Raw genomic sequence first — 18,669 nt, 5'->3', positions numbered from 1 at the left:
TAATAACATTATGGCGAATGCTCCGACACGAATTGGGCCAGCTTGCACCGGGAAATATACCATGACACTTTTTTTTCATGTCATCGTCAATAATGGAGCTGGTGGATCGCCTGATGATAAGCGCTACCACATTTGGAAAGGCGTAAGGTCGATTACAAACCTTATGCCTCTACAACTCGACCTGGCAAAATTGGTGCCGCAGCGTGCTCAACCACCACATACCAAAACTGGCATGAATATACACGTAAAAGTATATAATAAACAATATACATATGAAACAACAAGTAACCAGGACATTAAGAGTCAAATTAGGGGCTAAATTTTATTTAAATAAAATTAGAGAGCTATCCCTATTGCCACTTTTTCTAAAATCCACGTTTATAGACCACGCCGGCGAAACCGGGGCGAAAAGCCAGTTTATAATAAATAGATTCATTTTCAATTCCGATTCCGGCCGATCGAATATTCGCATACAAATGGGAAATCATACGTCAAGTCCGTATGATGCGAGCGGTACCCGTGACCTCATTGACCGTTACTCGACCTTAAATATTTAAACGAAATCTTGGTAGCCCGTGTCGTCATATTAATGTTTCCGAACTACATATATAAAGCTTCCCATGTATTCCTAAATCGATTGATGTTGTTTTCGTCGTTGGGCTTTGCGTCTTTTAAAAATGATTTATTGTGCGTTATCTGTGAAATGTTTTTGGTATTCAAATGATATAATACGGGAGCGGCATACTCTTAGCAAGTTTGCAGAAGAGCTTCTGCCTGCAAATGCTCTGTGCGAGGAATCGTTACAAGATCTGCAGCCTACGGAAAGATTCTCGTGCCTTTGAGTATTCCATTAAAAAGTCATAAATATTGTGTAAATTTATTTTTATTTCAAGATCGAATTTCTCGTTATTTCTATAATAAGGTCGACAAAAACAATGTATTCAAAATCATCTATTCTTTTGAAGATCATATTTTTATTTGCTTATTTGCATGTATTGTTGCTTATTTGCCTTATGTTCCGAAATACGATTTTTCTATTTAAAAACTCTGGAGACATAGTTATATTTAAATGCAGCTTTAATCATTGTAAAACTTATAATTCGATCGATTTTCGACACCAACGCTCTGTTTCAATTTTTAAACAAACACAGCATTGAAATGCAAAATTATCGAAATGTTCTAACATCTTTTACATCTACACAATAGCCGATTTATCGGATTTGAATAAAGCATTGAGTAGACGGCGTAAAGAAATTTACTATTGTTATCCCAGAACATTTATAATTTTGCCATAATAAATATGTTCATCTATATTAATGCCCCTGCTTATAATATATTTTTTGATATATCCAAATTTCTCTCCAAGTAAGAGTAGTTATCTATACATTAATAGTGAATATAGGTAATAAATAAACATAGAATGTATGCAAATGCTTGAAAATCTTCTATTCTAAATGGATATTTAGACGAAAGCTATCTGATATTATAATACCGATCCCTGAATTATGTTTTGTCCGAAATTTGGAGGTAATCTGTATTTAAATATATATTCGGTACAATCGCACACACTTTATTTCAAAAGAACTTCCAGTCGCAACGGGAGCATAAGATGCAAATTGTATCCATATTTTACCTCAGTATTAACTCGTTAAAACCGTCCAAGTTATAAAGTCTGCCAGCGGGTACACAATTGAAAAAATGCCGAGAAGCGCTGTTCATAATATAAATTTCCGCTACTTGAATAAACATACGACTATAGACAGTTGGTCTGTAAAATAAAATCTGAAACGAGATTTTCTTTTAAAAGCGCTAAACAGTCGTCAAAGAAGTATAAATAGCTAAAATAATAAGTAAAACTGATAATTGATCGGATAATTGACAATTTTTTTTTCATAATCATTATGACTCAACTTATTTTGTTATCACTTAATGAACTCTTGACTGTCCGTATCTGGGCGAAATCAGATTACTTATTTTTAGTACAATTGTTAAGCTTAAAATGTGTTATGATTTCAAAATAAAAATATAACGCAATTTAAATATACGTTAATGTTATATTTATTGTATTTTATTTGCATGAATGTTATACGAAATATGCGGGCTCTATCTATAAAATTAAAAACAAAAATTTTAACGAAACGGTACGGTAACGCATTGCATGTTTGAAAAATATAAACTAGTTAGAATTAAAACTTTAATGAACACATAAAAATGAATTTTTAATTAACACAAAAATGTCCTGCGGCAATAGGTGCAATGTTTTTATAAGTCTTTATTTTTTTTATTTTACAATTCAGGGACAGAGTTTTATATTCCTAACATTTTGTTAAGTGGCAACATTTTATCGTAAGCAATTCGACTTCTCATTGTCATTTGATACTTGATACTTATATCGTGAGCCATTATTTATATTATTTTTTTAAACGACGTTCCCAAAAAACTCAATTCAAAAGTTTTTTTTTATTTTGTTACTATAATATAATCATTTATTCGATAATTCGGGTTTTGCAACCTATTGGCGTGAGCCGTGATTCTTTTTTTTCCATTTGGTCCCATTTTAGACTCTCGAGTTGTTTTTCTCCCTAGAAACGGCGGTGTCCTTTTTAGTAGAAAAGATTTACTAATGAGCTGTCTCATGTTATCTATATACCAAATGTAACTTTTCTTTCATATTGTATCATTACGAGATTACATACCTTGCTCATTTGAGGTTCGTTTGTAAAAATATTAGTTTCCCATTTATAACTAAAACTAAGCTTTTACAAAAAATGCTATAGTTTAAGAACCTATCTGCTACAAATACAAATATTTCCGTATTATTAAATATTTACTACAATTAACTCAGTACAATGTTTAAATAAAAGTTATCTTAATATTTAAAGCTTAGGAGGCTGATCTCTCGCCGCGAATACGGTTTGTCAAATAATCGTGATAATGCGTTTTCTTTACCACAATAATTGCACATCATCCACATATCCTATTAGATATATACAATGACCATAGATATTTTATTAAGTTACGTGTGTGATATGGAATACATTTTAAAACAATTGACTGACTGATTATCAGTTAATCACACAACAATGAACAAGCGAATTTGGATAGCACTTTACATCATACCTGGGCAGATGGTTAATGTATTCTACACTCTTATATATGCGGCTCTTACGCTATGTTGATACTCAATACACGATACGCGTTGACCTTCTAACAACAACTTGATAACTCAGTCCACTCCAACCGCCCGCGAAACGCACACGTACAAAATGGCCGAAACAGACACATTTAGTTTTTGGGACGAACTAACGAGTCCCCTTAACCTAGTGCTCGTATTTTTCATTTTATACCTTCTATACAAGATAATAAAGTCGCATTTCGAAACGGTGGAGCCTGTGAGCATTCCGCGGCCTATGCCCAAGTTACGGCAAGACATGACAGTTGCTGAACTAAAAAAATACGATGGCACCAACGAAGAAGGACGAGTGCTATTGGCTGTTAATGGAATAATATTCGACGTGACTAAGGGAAAACGATTTTATGGACCAGGTGCGTAAATACAGAACCTAATGAACTTAAATACTAAATTTATTTATTACACATACAAATTTATACATACGATGATAAAAATGTAATTGCCTCGTTAATGCAAAATTTTGCACTCATTCTTACGTCACAAAATAACAACAGTTACTGCGCAAAAGCAGCTCACCTACTATGCGTACAAAAAAATGTTATTCATTTTCAAACCAATCTATATACGCTCTCATTGTTAGTCCCCTACTAATTCCTATGCTCTAGGGAGTAATGACTTCACAGTATGGGGAGTTAGAATAGTACTAAATGCTTTGTAATTGCCGCTTACCTTGCAAGTCACATGCAACATCAGATAAGTACTTGTTGGTAAAACTCACTGAGACACATTATTCCTCTCTTGTATTTAGCTCATTTAAACTCTACATGATGTGGAGTTTACAAAGTTTTGGTTATGGTTAATACTTGTCATATATTAATACATATATATGTTTCATAGTATGCGTATATATACGCTCTCATTGTAGACCTATATTTTTCTAACCTATAATACAAATTCTTTACCCGGTCGCTTGAAATTGACAATGACAGCTAAAATTCTATGTATGTTAATTATAGTAAATATTTCATATTTATCAAAATACGTGTAGTCGTTATTATAGTATTTATAGAAATAATAATTTATATTTAACTATATATTAGTAATGCTTATCAGTCAATCATTTCGCTTTAAGTGTAAATTAGTATGGCTCAATTAACAATTAATGAAGCTGTTTAATTAAGATCAACTAATTTCCTATTGTTCCTACGGAGATCATTACGTCATCAATTCATCACCTGATTGTATCATAGACCTGATTGGTCGTGATTGTTTTGTAGGGACCCCTCCTGGTCTTCGTATGTTTTATATGAACATTGGTTTGTGCTAAATGCTTATCTAGACTCTAATCAATTCAAGATCTTTGCTATTTTATCCGGTTAGATAAATCTTTTATACATGTAAGAGTTACAAATATCTAGATGGATGAATATTCTGAACTTATTACTTATTTCTTATATCAACAATTGATTTTAAACACCACCAATATTATAAACGCAGAAATGTGTTTGTCCCGTTACAAAGATATTATGATACAATTTTTATAGTTAGGAGATTAGAGAATGACATAGGCCTCTTTTTACCGCGGTGAAATACATCACTCCCCTGGGAATTTCGTTTGACTTCTTGACGAAGTCATAAGCAATATCTTACCACTAGATGGCGTGATGTACCGCATACAATCAAATATGTATTCTTCTACATAGCAATATGTGCAATTACACATGTGTGAAGTCGATTATTAATAATAATATATATTCATTTAATCGAGCAACTATGAAGACTCATTTTGTTAGTAACAATATGCTTAAAAACTATGTTAGTACATTAAATTAGACTTATCCTATTCTATATCATTGATGCAAATAATTTACAACAACGGTTTAAAAAAATTAAGCATTTCATGATGGTCAAATATTATATTAATATTATTTATTGAAACAAATCAAAATCTTCATAATTCTAACCAATTAATTTTGTTCGTTTTTAAATATATTTGCTGGAAACATTACCATGCTAATTACTTTTTAATTTACTTGGGAAGTAGGATAATTGTATTTATATTAACTCAGTTAAACCCTTTGACAGTTTTAAGCTTAGATGTGTAACAAATTCAGTCTAACTAATACATTTGACTAATTATATGGTCACACCTTTTAAGTATAATTATTTACTATTAATTGTGTAATTTTATGTTTAAATGTTTCATCACGTTTAGTCATAAATTCTATTTTGAACTTAGTAATGATATAAGAGATAAGATAATATACTTATTGATAATGCATTAAATCATGAATTGGCAATTGAACTTCTATTTATATTACTGATAGCGATTGTTTTCGTTTGTAACAGACAAATGTTATAAGAATTAAATATGTTTTTTCATTGTCCGTTTAAACTAGTAATTCTGAAACCACGGGTTTGAATTATTTTTATTTAAGTCCATTTATCAAGGAGATCAATGTGCCTTTACACTGCTACTAATAGTATCTCAAGAGAAGAAAGAAATATAAATGTTGAAAAATAAGAAATAAATAGGTACTCTTTGTGAACAGACATACATACTATACGAAAAATACATAATAAAAAATACGAAAGTGTTTTTGTTTGTTCACGTCGCAGTGTTTGTGGTTAACATGGGTTACTATTATCGCAGTAAAACATCTCATTCTTATGGGAAGATCTAACTTTATATGCATTTTTATCTTGTAAAATAATAAATAGCTATGTAATAGATAATAAATAAAATATGTTATAAATAGAAATAGATATTCAATAGCTTGTTAAATAATAAATCAGTATTCCGAACTTTATCATCAACTGTTGAAATAGATTTTTCTTAAAAAACACAGCTGTGATAAAAATTGTTATGGAACTAGCTGGAACCTCCGGCTTCACTTGCACTTCACTCACAGAAAACATACATTTTTTTCGTCATGTCGGCAATGGAACTGGTAGGTCAAGAGCCAGTTACCATCGCCCATGAACATTCGCAAAGACGTAAGGTCGTTTAAAGACCGTAAGTCTCTAAAAATGGATATTCGACTTTAAATAGAATGGCATAATGAAAGGATTGACGTGAAGAATAAAGGAAAGGACTGGCAAGGAAAAGGAAAAGGATACGAGCCTACGGCTCTCCCATATAGCATATTAGTATGCTACTATTTGACGCCGGTTTTCTGTGGGGGTGTGTTGCCATCCCCGGTGCGAGCTGGCCCAATTCGTGCTGAAGAGTGCTCGACTTCCACATTAAAAATTTTGTTGATTCTAACATTTAAACACGATTTTTAGTATTTTGAACTATATTTCGTCGAAATATCGAAATTCGCAAGCAATGTGGTTACGTTCATGATTATAAAACAACCTTGTTGATTATTGGAGGTCAAATAATTAACAATGTGTCCTTCGAACGTTTTTTTGAAGTGAATACCTAAGTACATATCTAAAACACAAAATTTTGTGCTACGAATAACAAGTAATTAATAATCATAATATAAGATTACTACTGATTAAATTGTGATGTATCACGAGATAGACAAATATTTAATAGTATCACAAATCAAATATAAGCATTTTAATAAATATTAAACGGTCGACCAAAGTCCATGTAAAAATTCATCATAAAGAACGAATATAAAGACAAAAAAACCATGATTATGTCATATGTATTTGTTATTTAAAACTAAAGTGTACGTTGTTTATCATGCTAATAACCGACGCCTTTTCATTCGATTTTTTCCCACTTTAATCGGACAAATTAAATTCAAGGGTTGTCATAAGTACACACATTACACTGCGTCCTCTCATACCTACACACCGAATGAGATACGTCCACAAACCCTTGTTTTCTGCTTTTAAAATTGTTTATATAATGCATGCCTATTTATTAAGTGATTTGTTTTTTATTACTTATATTTGTTATATACATTATATAAATTATAAGTTAACTAGCTGAGTAAAATCATCTACCTGTGGAAGAGTATGGGCACAGGCTCTTAAAAAACAGTTTATAACTATATTAGGAAACTGGGACAATATGTAATTTGTAATTTGTAACAATAAAATAAATAAATTTGTTGTGTATACTGATACTAGATCTTTGCAATAGAGTAAATAATAAACAACATAATTATTAGACCGTACAGTTTTATTTAACGCAAATTAACATAACGTAGTATGATGAAGTTTGAACCTTGGTGAACTAACAAACAAACCAGTTTCGTCTAAATTTATTATACGTTATCTCCATAATTACCTATTCCAAAATTTCCATATAACAATGCCGCAATTCGTTAAAAATGAAATAATTTATAATATTACAATTAATCAAAAAAATACTTTAAAATTATAAACCTTCGCTTAACCGTAATAATTATTTTTTTTTGATTTATAATTAAGTTTTTTTGTTTTGATTTGTTCTGCATAGTTATCCATAAACAAAAACTTTAAGACTTGTACTTAAGTAAGAATTATGATAATATTAAATGAGTTAAATATAATACATAACGGTAATTATACGGCATGTGACATCTGCCAACCCGCACTTGGCCAGCGTGGTGGATTATGGCCTGAACCCTCATAGGAGGCCTGAGTCCCAGCAGTGGGAACATATATGGGCTGATGATGATGATGATACGTCTGCTAAGGATTTTTATATTTTACGTATTATTTTAATGCAAGCTAAATTAAAAAAATATGCTGACATTGACGACCTCGATTATGAAGGACATAATTGCTTTTTTATTAGCACAGATACTTATCTCTCGTAAATTATATTCAAATAAGATTTCCTTCTTATCTTTAGCCTACCCATTGCAATAGTAATTTAATTATTATTACGGAAAGAAACTTATATTTAAAGCTGAAAACAAATGTGATGCCATTTCATATCAAGTGCATTTTAAAATAATGTAAACAACAATAGGTAGGCATTATATTTTGAATTAAATTTTTTATAAGCCCAAGATTTTAGTCTATATAGCTTTCCGTCAGCAACTTCTCTGTAGTGGAAGTAAAAGATGATTGCTAGGGTTTTAGTAGTTAATAGATAGTAGGAGCAGCTCTTAGTTTCCCTTTTCGTGGAATTTCCGTGATCAAAACTATCCTTTCTCGGATATCGTAGCTCTCTACAAAATAGCTGATCAGTTTAGTAGTTTAGATGTGAAAAGGAGCCAGATAGACAAGCAGCTATTTTCGCATTTTTAATATTAATATTTGTAGCGATTAAAAGAGGTGTACAAAATTACACCTCTTTTAACCCAATAAAAAGTCATGCAGTCTATTTAAGAATCATTTAAAATATCCATAACTCTATAGGCATGTATAAAATTGTTTACCACTTTTCCCCTTCATAAATAGCAACACCAAATTTTAAATAACAATAAATATTCAACCACACACATGACTATTTTAGAATAGATCATTTATATATTACTCTCACACTATAAGATAGAGCATTACAACATGAAATCACAATATTGCAAGCAGCCGTCTCTCTCGCACGGCCTCGTACAAGGGGTCAAAGTCGAATTTTTATGAACCAATGCATACTGATTATTTTCGGTACAACGTTATAGCTAACTAGTAGATTTTGTCATGCTTAATGCAGCTGGTGAAATAGCGTTCAATGCCCTTATAGGACTGGATAATAGATGTTGAACGGTAAAAACTGACGTTAATGCAGTCGAAATTTACTTGAATTGTCGGAATAGAAAGTGTTACATTAAGAGCAGTCGTTGACACCAATTTTCTAACCATAGCTGGTAGAGAGTCGTGTAACAATAATAGCATTAATATTATGTAGGCTTTACAAATTTTCTCTGTATAATATACGTGTCTTTTATATCTGTATGGTTATACCTCACGTTATTTTGTATTGGTCAAGTCAAAGTATATCGATATGATTTGTTTTAATTTATAACTTTTGTGCCTTTGTGTAATGTGTTGAAAATATGAAAGAATTTAACACTTTATGTGCAAAAAATTCCTATAACAATACTTAAAAATGAAAATTTTCAGTAAAATAGATAAAAAATAAATTTTGAAACTAAACACCATGATACTTATTTGATACTTTAATGATGTAGATAAATGAAACGTATAAAATTGAATTCCAGGAGGTCCATACGCAGCGTTCGCAGGCAAAGACGCGACGCGAGGCCTGGCCACGGGGGAAGTAGCCACCTCCGATAAGGAATATGATGACGTCAGCGACCTCACTCCCGATGAGGTTGCATCTGCTAAAGAATGGGAGGATCAGTTCAGGGGTAAGTTGTTTATTATTATATCTTGTTGTATATTATATTTACATTTTATTAGTAGTTTTTGCCAACGGCTTCGCAAGCGTTATATTCGGAGTAGTTTTATAGATGTTATTATATATAAGCATATAGATAGAGATAGAGTGTATCAATAGGAAGCTATTGATGCACTCTATCTATTAAAAAAAACCGGTATCAAAATCCGATGCGTAGTTTTAAATATTTAAGCATACAAAGGGACATAGGGACAGAAAAAGCGACTTTGTTGTATACTATGGAGTGATAAGGTTTTAGACTAGAAATATCTTTCGATATTTTAAAATGGTACGAAATGAAATAAATTTTCTATCAAACACAAAAGTAGTACCAATAAACAAACTATAGTCGACTTAAGAAACTCGACGTTCCGTTCGAACGTCGGTAAAAAATTATAAAGCTAATAATATAAAGCTAAATCTATCTTTATATATTATTACTAGCTCTACCCGGCAAACGCTGTTCTGCCTTGCTTGGGGATGAAAAATACATGTTGGCCGATTCTCATAGATACCGGATAAGCACAAAAAATTTCATCAAAATCGGTCAAGCCGTTTTGGAGGAGTATGGCAACGAAAACTATGACATGAGAATTTTATATATTAGATTATAAATGTGTCATAGGGCTGGTATATGAGTTTTATTTTTTCCCTCATATAGTGAGTAACATTTGATAATCCATAAAAACTTCTTATCATGTACGTGCTTCGCGATATATCAGTTATCAACTGATAATTCTGACGGAATTTATACAAATAACTATGATAGTTAATAAAAATTTTATATCAATTTCCGCGAATTCATTTTCTTATAAAACATTAGTGGGTGAACCTGACTTTGCCCGTGGTACCTACATAGCTCTCACTAAGAGCACTGCACTCAGAGATCACGTGCGTAGTGAAAAATTTTCGATATAGGTCTGGATGTTTTTTTAAATCAGCACGTTTAAACAAACACAATAACAAATTTGTCAGTTATGTATTTTTAATATAGAATACAGATGTTACTTTTTATTCAATATGGATCAATTTGGATATTTAAACTTCTGCCAACCATAATAATGTGAATATAATTTAAAAATCGATAGTTTTCTGCGTGTAAATAAACCGTACTATATATGTAGTAGTGTATATGGAGGCCATATCCTTTTCCGGAGGCCCATATCCTTTTCCTTCCCCTTCCCAGTCCTTTCCTTTATTCCTCTCGCCAATCCTTTCTTAATCCCTTCCCAATTTAAAGTCGGCAATCCATTTGTAGAGGCATAAGGTCTGTAATCAACTTTACGCCTTTGCAAATGTTTATGGGCGGTGGTAGCGCTTATCATCAGGCGTCCCACCAGCTCCATTGCCGACTGTGACATAAAAAAAAAAAAAAAAAAAAAAGTATATGGTATCACTCTTCTCTTTCTTTCGTTTTTTAGATTTTTATGCATGAGAAAGAAATGAATAATTTATTGTATTCTAACTAAGAGAAATTATATAGTACTGTGATTTAGCTGTTGCCCGTAGCTTCGCCCGCGGTCCTAATAAATTTTGATTTATTTAAAATTAATAAATTTAAATGATACAAACTATTATCCTCTATTTTATGCCCTTAGGGCAGAATTTATCAAAGTCCTTTCTTAGCGGATGTCAAACGTCATTACATCTATCTGCATGCCAAATTTCAGCCGGATCCGTCCATTGGTTTGGGCTGTCTGTTTATAGATCACAATGTCAGTCAAGATAAAAGCTCAATAAATTAGTATACATGTAAAAGTACAAGCCAGAAACACTAACGTTTCCTTTTGTTATCTTCAAGGAAAAGTGTTTCCCTTTACAAAATACGCATGTAATGTCTATATATATACTCTAGTTATGAAACTATTTTCCCTGACTTTTCATATAAACAAGGAAGTGTTAGCAGCAGAACACATATCATTCACATGACATATTATTATTTTTTCTATTCTTTAAAAATTTTTCATATTTATAATTAAAAAATAAGTTTTAAAACTGAAAAAAAATGCGTTTCAGAAATGTGTCTGTCTTGCGATATTTTGTAGGGGACATTTCCATTTTGTTGTGTAATGCTTTAATTTAAGTTTTTATATACTAAATGTAATAACATCGGCCCTGATTCAAAGTCAAACAAACACGAGTATATAAAATCAATTCTTTTTTACAGAAAAATACGATATCGTTGGAAAGTTACTGAAGCCCGGTGAGACGCCAACAAAATACGACGATGAGACTGAAGACAAGAAATCACAGTAGATTTAAAACATATTGTGATACGTTGGGTATTTTAATGTTGATGTTTTTGTTTTAGTTACGTATAAATATTAAATGGTTGCTTTGTATCTTGCGTGTTTTACTTAATCACATTCGTAGGTATCTTTGTTGGAAATTTACGAATTACTATTAAGTACCAAAAGTTTAGCTGTATATTATAATGTTGTTTTCATGTCAGTGTTTGTATTATATTATTATACGTGAAATAAATTAGTGTATAATTTTATTATCATTGACGTTTGTATTCATCGTAGATTCAAAAAGGTTTATTAAATACTCAATAAATGTTTTATACATTATCGCTTGAAAACCTTTTTGGTAAAAAAGTTTATAATCAGTATTGAGAACGTTAACAAAATAGGAAAAAAATATTTGAAATTCTTGTATGTAATGTATAACAAAATCCATCAACAAAGTAACGTAGTACGTAATATTGTGTTGCTATGTTAATTGATGATAATTTTGTAATCCAGTCAAAAGGTCAAGAAATTAACATCAACGATAATTGCTATGAGGGATATTATTAAACCTGTAAAAAAATATACATCGGTCTTTGTAATAATTCTCGTTCATAACGTTTTAAATTTAAATACCTATTTATTTTTACGCGTCGTTGTCAACTCGATTTCACGGCTGTCTCTCAACAATATCATTAACCTAATTAGAAAATATATCACCAAGTTACAACGAGAGTTCTCCAAACTTTACTGCGCACAATGCCTCATTTTTGTGCGACCTAACTTGACCTTTGTTATTCTAACCGTGACCGAAACTAATATAGTTAATAGGACTATACGCACCTGTACGTAGATATACAGTTAAAAGCATTACGTTTTATATCTTCGTATATCTATATAATAATGCTTAATGGTTATTTTATTATTGAGTTATTAAATATATTTATTATGTGACATAAACAAAAATCGTGTTTATTAGTGAACACAATTTAATTAAATTTTATTCAACAATATAATTCAATCAATGATTAGACTATCATAATGCAGCAAACTAATATGTATTAAGAATCTGGCTCTAGCAAGAATTTGAAGCAAAATACGAATAATTATTGTAAACAAAAAGGTCGCCGATGTTCCTAGAAAGGATGATCACCTCGAATACTATAATGGGACTATGTGATAACAGTTTCCAATCAAATAATGAGTTATATTGTGATTAAGTAGGATGCGGTGAAAATTTTGACTCCTACCCGTTTTTTATTAGCAATGCTTAATTTTCCAGTCTTCTGTAAATTCTCCACATACAACCAATCAATGTGAAATCATCGACTTATTGTGAAACGTGTCTGAAACATTTTATTGAAATTAATTTAATAACAAAATTTTTCGCCTGCTCTTTTTTCGGAGTAGATGGCTTTATGCAATATTATGGGGAACGGGATTGTACTTGATTCAGGAAAAAATAATCAAGAAGAATATTTAAGAACATTATTAAATAAGTATATTTTGTGTATTCCTCTATAATCTATATCCTACACTTATTCTCCATCGTTTTCACCTCCATTTTCACTGGTGACTCTGTAATAAATAGCCCTCGTATAATACATGAAAATATGCATACCTATTGTAGGACACAAAACTAAACTTATTTTCCACCCATTAACATTCGCATAGATTGTATCTCTACGAATGCGCTGCCGGCTTTTAAAGGGCAAGGGATTAGGAAAGGATTGACGACAAAGGAAAGAAAAAATGGACTAGGAACTTTCATGCCAGTTTTCTGCGAATGTGTAAGTGTGGTCCTTCCACGATGCGAGCTAGCCCAATTCGTGCCGAAGCGTGTTCGACTCCCACATTAAATTACATTTTTCTACGAAGTATTAGAAAACCTACAATCCATAAATAAATAAAAGACTATACTGATTACTTCATAACACGGCCTTATCGTGTACATTTTCGTTAAATCCTAAGAATAATTCCCGACCTTGCGGGAATACATACAGAACGCCGCAGCTAAGAGAAGAGCTAGCAATTTCCTAGCGATATCCGACAATAGGCACTAATCTATGGAAGGAACTTCATTTTACGCTTCGGTTCATCGTGAAATCTTTTATTAAATCTCTGTATGTCTCGTATTGTGCGAGTTAATTAGGTTTGTATTCCATATAAGCTCGAGTTACAAGTATTTTCGTTGTCGGTTTATTGAGGTTTTCCTCAGAGATCTAAAGCTATAATTGTAATGGAAGCAAACAATGACAAGATTATGAATAACAACAAGAGACATTCAGTAATATTTTTAATTTATATGTAAAGGATCATACTCAAAATCTAGTGGACTATTGTTTTTAATATTTCATCGGTACTATTATAACCCTGACAGTACTATATTTTGTTTATTCTCTGGTTTTACAGGTACAAGCTACGACAAACAGCTAGTTTTTAAATAAACAGTGCGTCGAAAATAAAAAAAGGAAAATGCACTTCTATATTAAAACGCATTTATGCTCTGTTTTCTGTCATTGTTGTGCGATCGATGGATTAATGCCGATGGATTAATATCGTTTAATATCGATCAATACCAATGCTAAACAAAAAACACACCTCTGGTTGTAGTTATACATACAAAATAAAACATGTAAGCAATAAAAACACATTTAAATTCTAAACGATACACGAACATGGATCAATACACGAACGTTCATGCGAATGATACGGGTCAAAACGCAGTTGAATAAGCAACATGCACTTAATTAAGTCGAACCGGCTGCCACGAGTCGCATAATCCTATGGACCATTTCACATAATACCAGCCGAAACGTGCGCTATTCGCATTTGCATGTTTGTTTGGCTGTAATACGATTTTTGTATCTAGTGTCCTAATGGTAATAGATTATTTTTTTATAATATAGGAGGCCTATATCTTTTTCTCTCTCTCCTATATCTTTTTCTCTCTCTATAATATAGGAGGCCTATATCTTTTTCTCTCTCGTCAATCCTTTCTTAATCCCTTTCCAACTTATAGTCGGCAATGCATTTGTAGAGGTCTGCAACCGACCACTTCAAATGTTAACGGGTGAATAGGAAATTATTAAATGATCGTGGGCAAGACATCAATAAAAAAGCAAATATTCAATTTAGTCATAATTACGATTGTTATTACGTACATTTTATTAATCCTCCTGTCATTCATGTCCTGTCATTTCATTCAAAACCTTTTTCAACGACCGCTGTTTATATGGACTTCCAACATCCAGGTGATCTTGAAGTGATCCATTTTAACGTTCCTAAACTTAGACCACGAGTAATATGTTCCTATAAAAGGAACAGCTAGAATGTTCACACGATCCGTTCCATTCCTAGAACACAGAGGGAAAAGAAGCTCAATGTTCTTTAGAAATAAAGTTTAAATTTCAACACGTTACTAAGCTTATTGAAAGTATCGTGACTATTTAAAGTATTATGTAGCATATGTATGTTTTATTTATTTTAGAACTTACACAGTTCAAATGTTCAGCAGCTCACAGTAGATATAGTAGTTTTTCGATAAACAAATATATACAATATTTGTTAAATATTGCGATTTCCAACTAAAGGCAAAAAATAATCAATGTTTTTTTTGTCTAACATCGAAAATATTTTGTGATCTCACATGCAATAGTGATCAGGGGTTTGTCATGACGTCTTATAGAAGTACTGATTTTGTGGGTAAGTGATGGCGCCAGTCGAAAATATAGCTCTGCCTTTTTCCCACACTGTTATTAGTACTGCTTTAAGACTTTACCGGTAGTTATTAGATGTCTGATCCGGTAGTAACCTAGAAAGTTATCTGGTATATTTGTAAATGGGTGGTTACATAGATTTTGGTCTTTTATTCGAATTTCCACTTTGTCATCTCGTATCTATCTCGCTCGCGTCGCCATATTGGAAAAATGTGTTACTAAAACATTTTCCTGACCACATCCGTTTTTCAAGTAATTTTACATTGAATACATGCGGACAAAACTAGATAAAGATTCCAACAACGTAAGATGAAATTTTTATACATTTATTGCAACAGTTCTTACACACAAAACAGACAAACTCAAGCTCAGTCGCATATTTTAACTAAACTCAAACTCAAACTCAAGCATTTATTTATTCAATTAGACTTCTTATGGGAGCATTTTCGAATCGTCATAAATAGTTTTAACATTTACCACCGTACCAACTAGGGTGCAGAATTTGTTTAATTAGGTACAAGAAGAAGAATTAAGACCTGTATACACGAGATCTAATTACTTTATCAGAGTGCAAGCCCAGCAGCCGCGTTTTGGTAACATTTTACACGATAATATTTATGATCATATTCGACCCAAATTCGTTCTAAAACATAATTAACATCCATCAATAAGAACCTACGAAATAAATGGAACGTGTTTAAAGCGGAATTGAAAATAATTAAAAACCTTCCACCATTGCCGCTTCTATTCACATCCACTCTTACTGACAGCAATTTAAATAATTATGGCGCCATGGAAAAACGAACTTGTATCATTTAAGGAACATAATTCCCTCGTACTTAATGGACTCGAAACCAAAACAAGGAGTAATTAACTTGGTTACGAAGGTACTGAATACGACACTGTTAGCCTTGTGGTTTTCACTGGCAATTTGCTTCAAGGAACCCAAGATTACAAAGTCCTTTGAAATCGGAGTGTAAGAGCCTTAAATTGACGTCAGCAGTTAAAACATTGCAGCGTGGGCGGAGGCTACGAACAATTTAATGTTTATGATAACAACTTTTTTGATGGGTAGCATTGATCAAAATTTAGTATGAATAGATATTATATTAATATAACTTTTAATACTCCGCAATTTTGATTATGCAAATAATATTATTTGGATATTATGATTTATTCATACACTTTATTTATATTTATTAAAAATGAAAAGACTTCGTCCTGGTTACAAGCGCAGACCCATTAGTGTGTATTATTTATTATTACAGAGCATTCTCTGTATGAATTTATAGTGAATAATATGACTAAATTGTGTTGTAAAGCCATTACAAGCTGCTTAATTTTTTAATCTAGAATACTCGCACTCTACCAACAATAAAAATGACATTAAATTTGAACAAACTGATTTCCTCACTACATTATATAAAGCAGTCGCTTCCCGCGTCTGTCTCTGTATATAAAGTTTTAAAACTTTACAACGGATTTTAATGTTTTTTTTTAATAGGTAGAGTGATTAGAGAAGAAGATTTGTATGTATTAAAATATCTTTTAAAACACTCCTAATTTAATACGTTCGTATCCGCGGGCAAAGCTAGTTAAAATAATAATATAACGTAAGATACTCTCAGACCCCCTCCTTGGTACAGTGGTTAACGCATGAAACGCGTAGAACGGAGAGGTCCTCGGTTCGACTCCCGGTGGGGACGCACAATAAAAAAAAAACGTCTCGGTCTGGCAGGACACAGAAAGCTGATCACCCACTTGTCCATAAAAAAAAATCGATCGACCAGTGAAACAGATGTATATCATCTGCCCCATACCCCAGTAGGGGACACGGGTCTTCACTTTTTAAGATACTCTCAGAGGCATAGCAGTGGGATATTGTTAATTTTCAATTAAAGGAAACACATACCTAAACGAAAGCTACCCTAAACATTCCTCTAGCATATTTTCTATTAATTTCCTCCACAAGCAATAATTCCAAGAGTAAGGTATTAACACGTAAACTGGAACGAATTAAAAGAGATCGTCGCACTGGCCGCCTTTGTTAGAGATGACAAATGCTCGGTCGTTATGGTGCTCCCGCAATTTTCTCAGACACACATTTGCTTAACATTTTGCATTCACGCCAACGTTTTGAGGTTTTATTAATTTCGTTATTTTATTCAGGAGCTTACGTGTGCAGGGTGCTTGTGCCGTTCTATTTCTTCAGAAATGTGCTTTGGTTTGGGAGATATAAATTTGTCTCTGAGATTTGGTGTCATATCTGATTTTTGTTATAGAGTATGAAGTCTATGCTTAAAACTGTATATGGCTTATTTATTATTTAATGTTCGATTCTCAATTAAATACATACGTATTAGACTTAAGCCAAGTCTTTTATTTGGTCACACTTTCTACAATTTATTAGATAAGACGTACTTTTTCATACCTACGTTCAAAAACGACCCTTGCGAGACCAAAGAGGAAAAACATAAAATATCACTGATTAGAGAACTTGGATTACAAAATCAATCATGTGATTATTATTGACCTTGACTAAATTTCTATCCACGAGGCGGAACAATGGGAAATTTTAGTAAATTTTGTAAGTTTATTGAAAGTTGTTCCTAATTATGTTTTGAACAATTTTACTCACTTTCAACTAGATAGTTATTAAGTACCTTCCAATGTCTAGATTGACCACTAAAAGTCGCGGGCCAAAGGTTAGTTTGTAAAACACTATTGATCTAAAACTGTTACAATCACAAGCGCAATGATCGCCCAATTAGGTCATGAAAATAATGCACATGCATTGATTACATGAATCAGCTATCGTGTTAATAACTCGGACTATAGGAACAAATAACCGATGTATTCCCATAGAGAATTTATTGATTTGCAATGAGCTCTCGCAAATTGATACAAATGATTGTTTAGAACGATAAATTGGTGAGCAGGATATATTCCAAGGCTAGTAGAAGTTTGTACAACCGATATTTAACCGCGAGATAATATATTTGGCATTCCTACTGCGGCGCCGTGCCAAATGCTAAAACGAATTTGTGCTTTACCGTTTGTATTAATATTTTTTGTTAATAATGTTAAAATGTTTAATATTTGTTGGCTAATGTTAAATTTTTTATAAAGCATTTTATGAATTTGTTCTGTTGACGTCGACGTTTAAAAAATAAGTAAAATATGTATTAAACATGGGCATACATGGTTTATATTTTTTTTTTATAAAAATATGTTTCAGTAGCTTGATTTAAGATTTATACTCCCGTTGAACCCAGTTAAATTGTAATATTATGA

The 18,669-nt window shown here is 32.0% G+C and overlaps 1 protein-coding gene across 1 annotated transcript; it reads left to right on the top strand.

The window, feature by feature from the left end:
* Positions 1 to 3,212: 3,212 nt before the first annotated feature.
* On the top strand, positions 3,213 to 11,767 carry LOC119833574 (membrane-associated progesterone receptor component 1-like). Its single transcript, XM_038357643.1, has 3 exons — positions 3,213 to 3,546; positions 9,247 to 9,396; positions 11,593 to 11,767. Exons 1-3 carry the CDS (start codon positions 3,267 to 3,269, stop codon positions 11,679 to 11,681), a joined length of 519 nt encoding a protein of 172 aa, XP_038213571.1. The 5' UTR covers positions 3,213 to 3,266; the 3' UTR covers positions 11,682 to 11,767.
* Positions 11,768 to 18,669: the final 6,902 nt, after the last annotated feature.

This window comes from Zerene cesonia, chromosome 17 (assembly GCF_012273895.1).
Source record: "Zerene cesonia ecotype Mississippi chromosome 17, Zerene_cesonia_1.1, whole genome shotgun sequence".
NCBI lineage: Eukaryota > Metazoa > Arthropoda > Insecta > Lepidoptera > Pieridae > Zerene > Zerene cesonia.
The sequence above is the reverse complement of the archived record's forward strand: the minus strand, read 5'-3'. Positions and strand labels throughout refer to the sequence as shown.

Coding starts and splice junctions, on each gene's coding strand:
- LOC119833574 (XM_038357643.1), top strand. CDS start 3,267: ATGGCCGAAACAGACACATTTAGTTTTTGGGACGAACTAACGAGTCCC. Junction 3,547..9,246: donor AAAACGATTTTATGGACCAG/GTGCGTAAATAC, acceptor ATTGAATTCCAG/GAGGTCCATACGCAGCGTTC. Junction 9,397..11,592: donor ATGGGAGGATCAGTTCAGGG/GTAAGTTGTTTA, acceptor TCTTTTTTACAG/AAAAATACGATATCGTTGGA.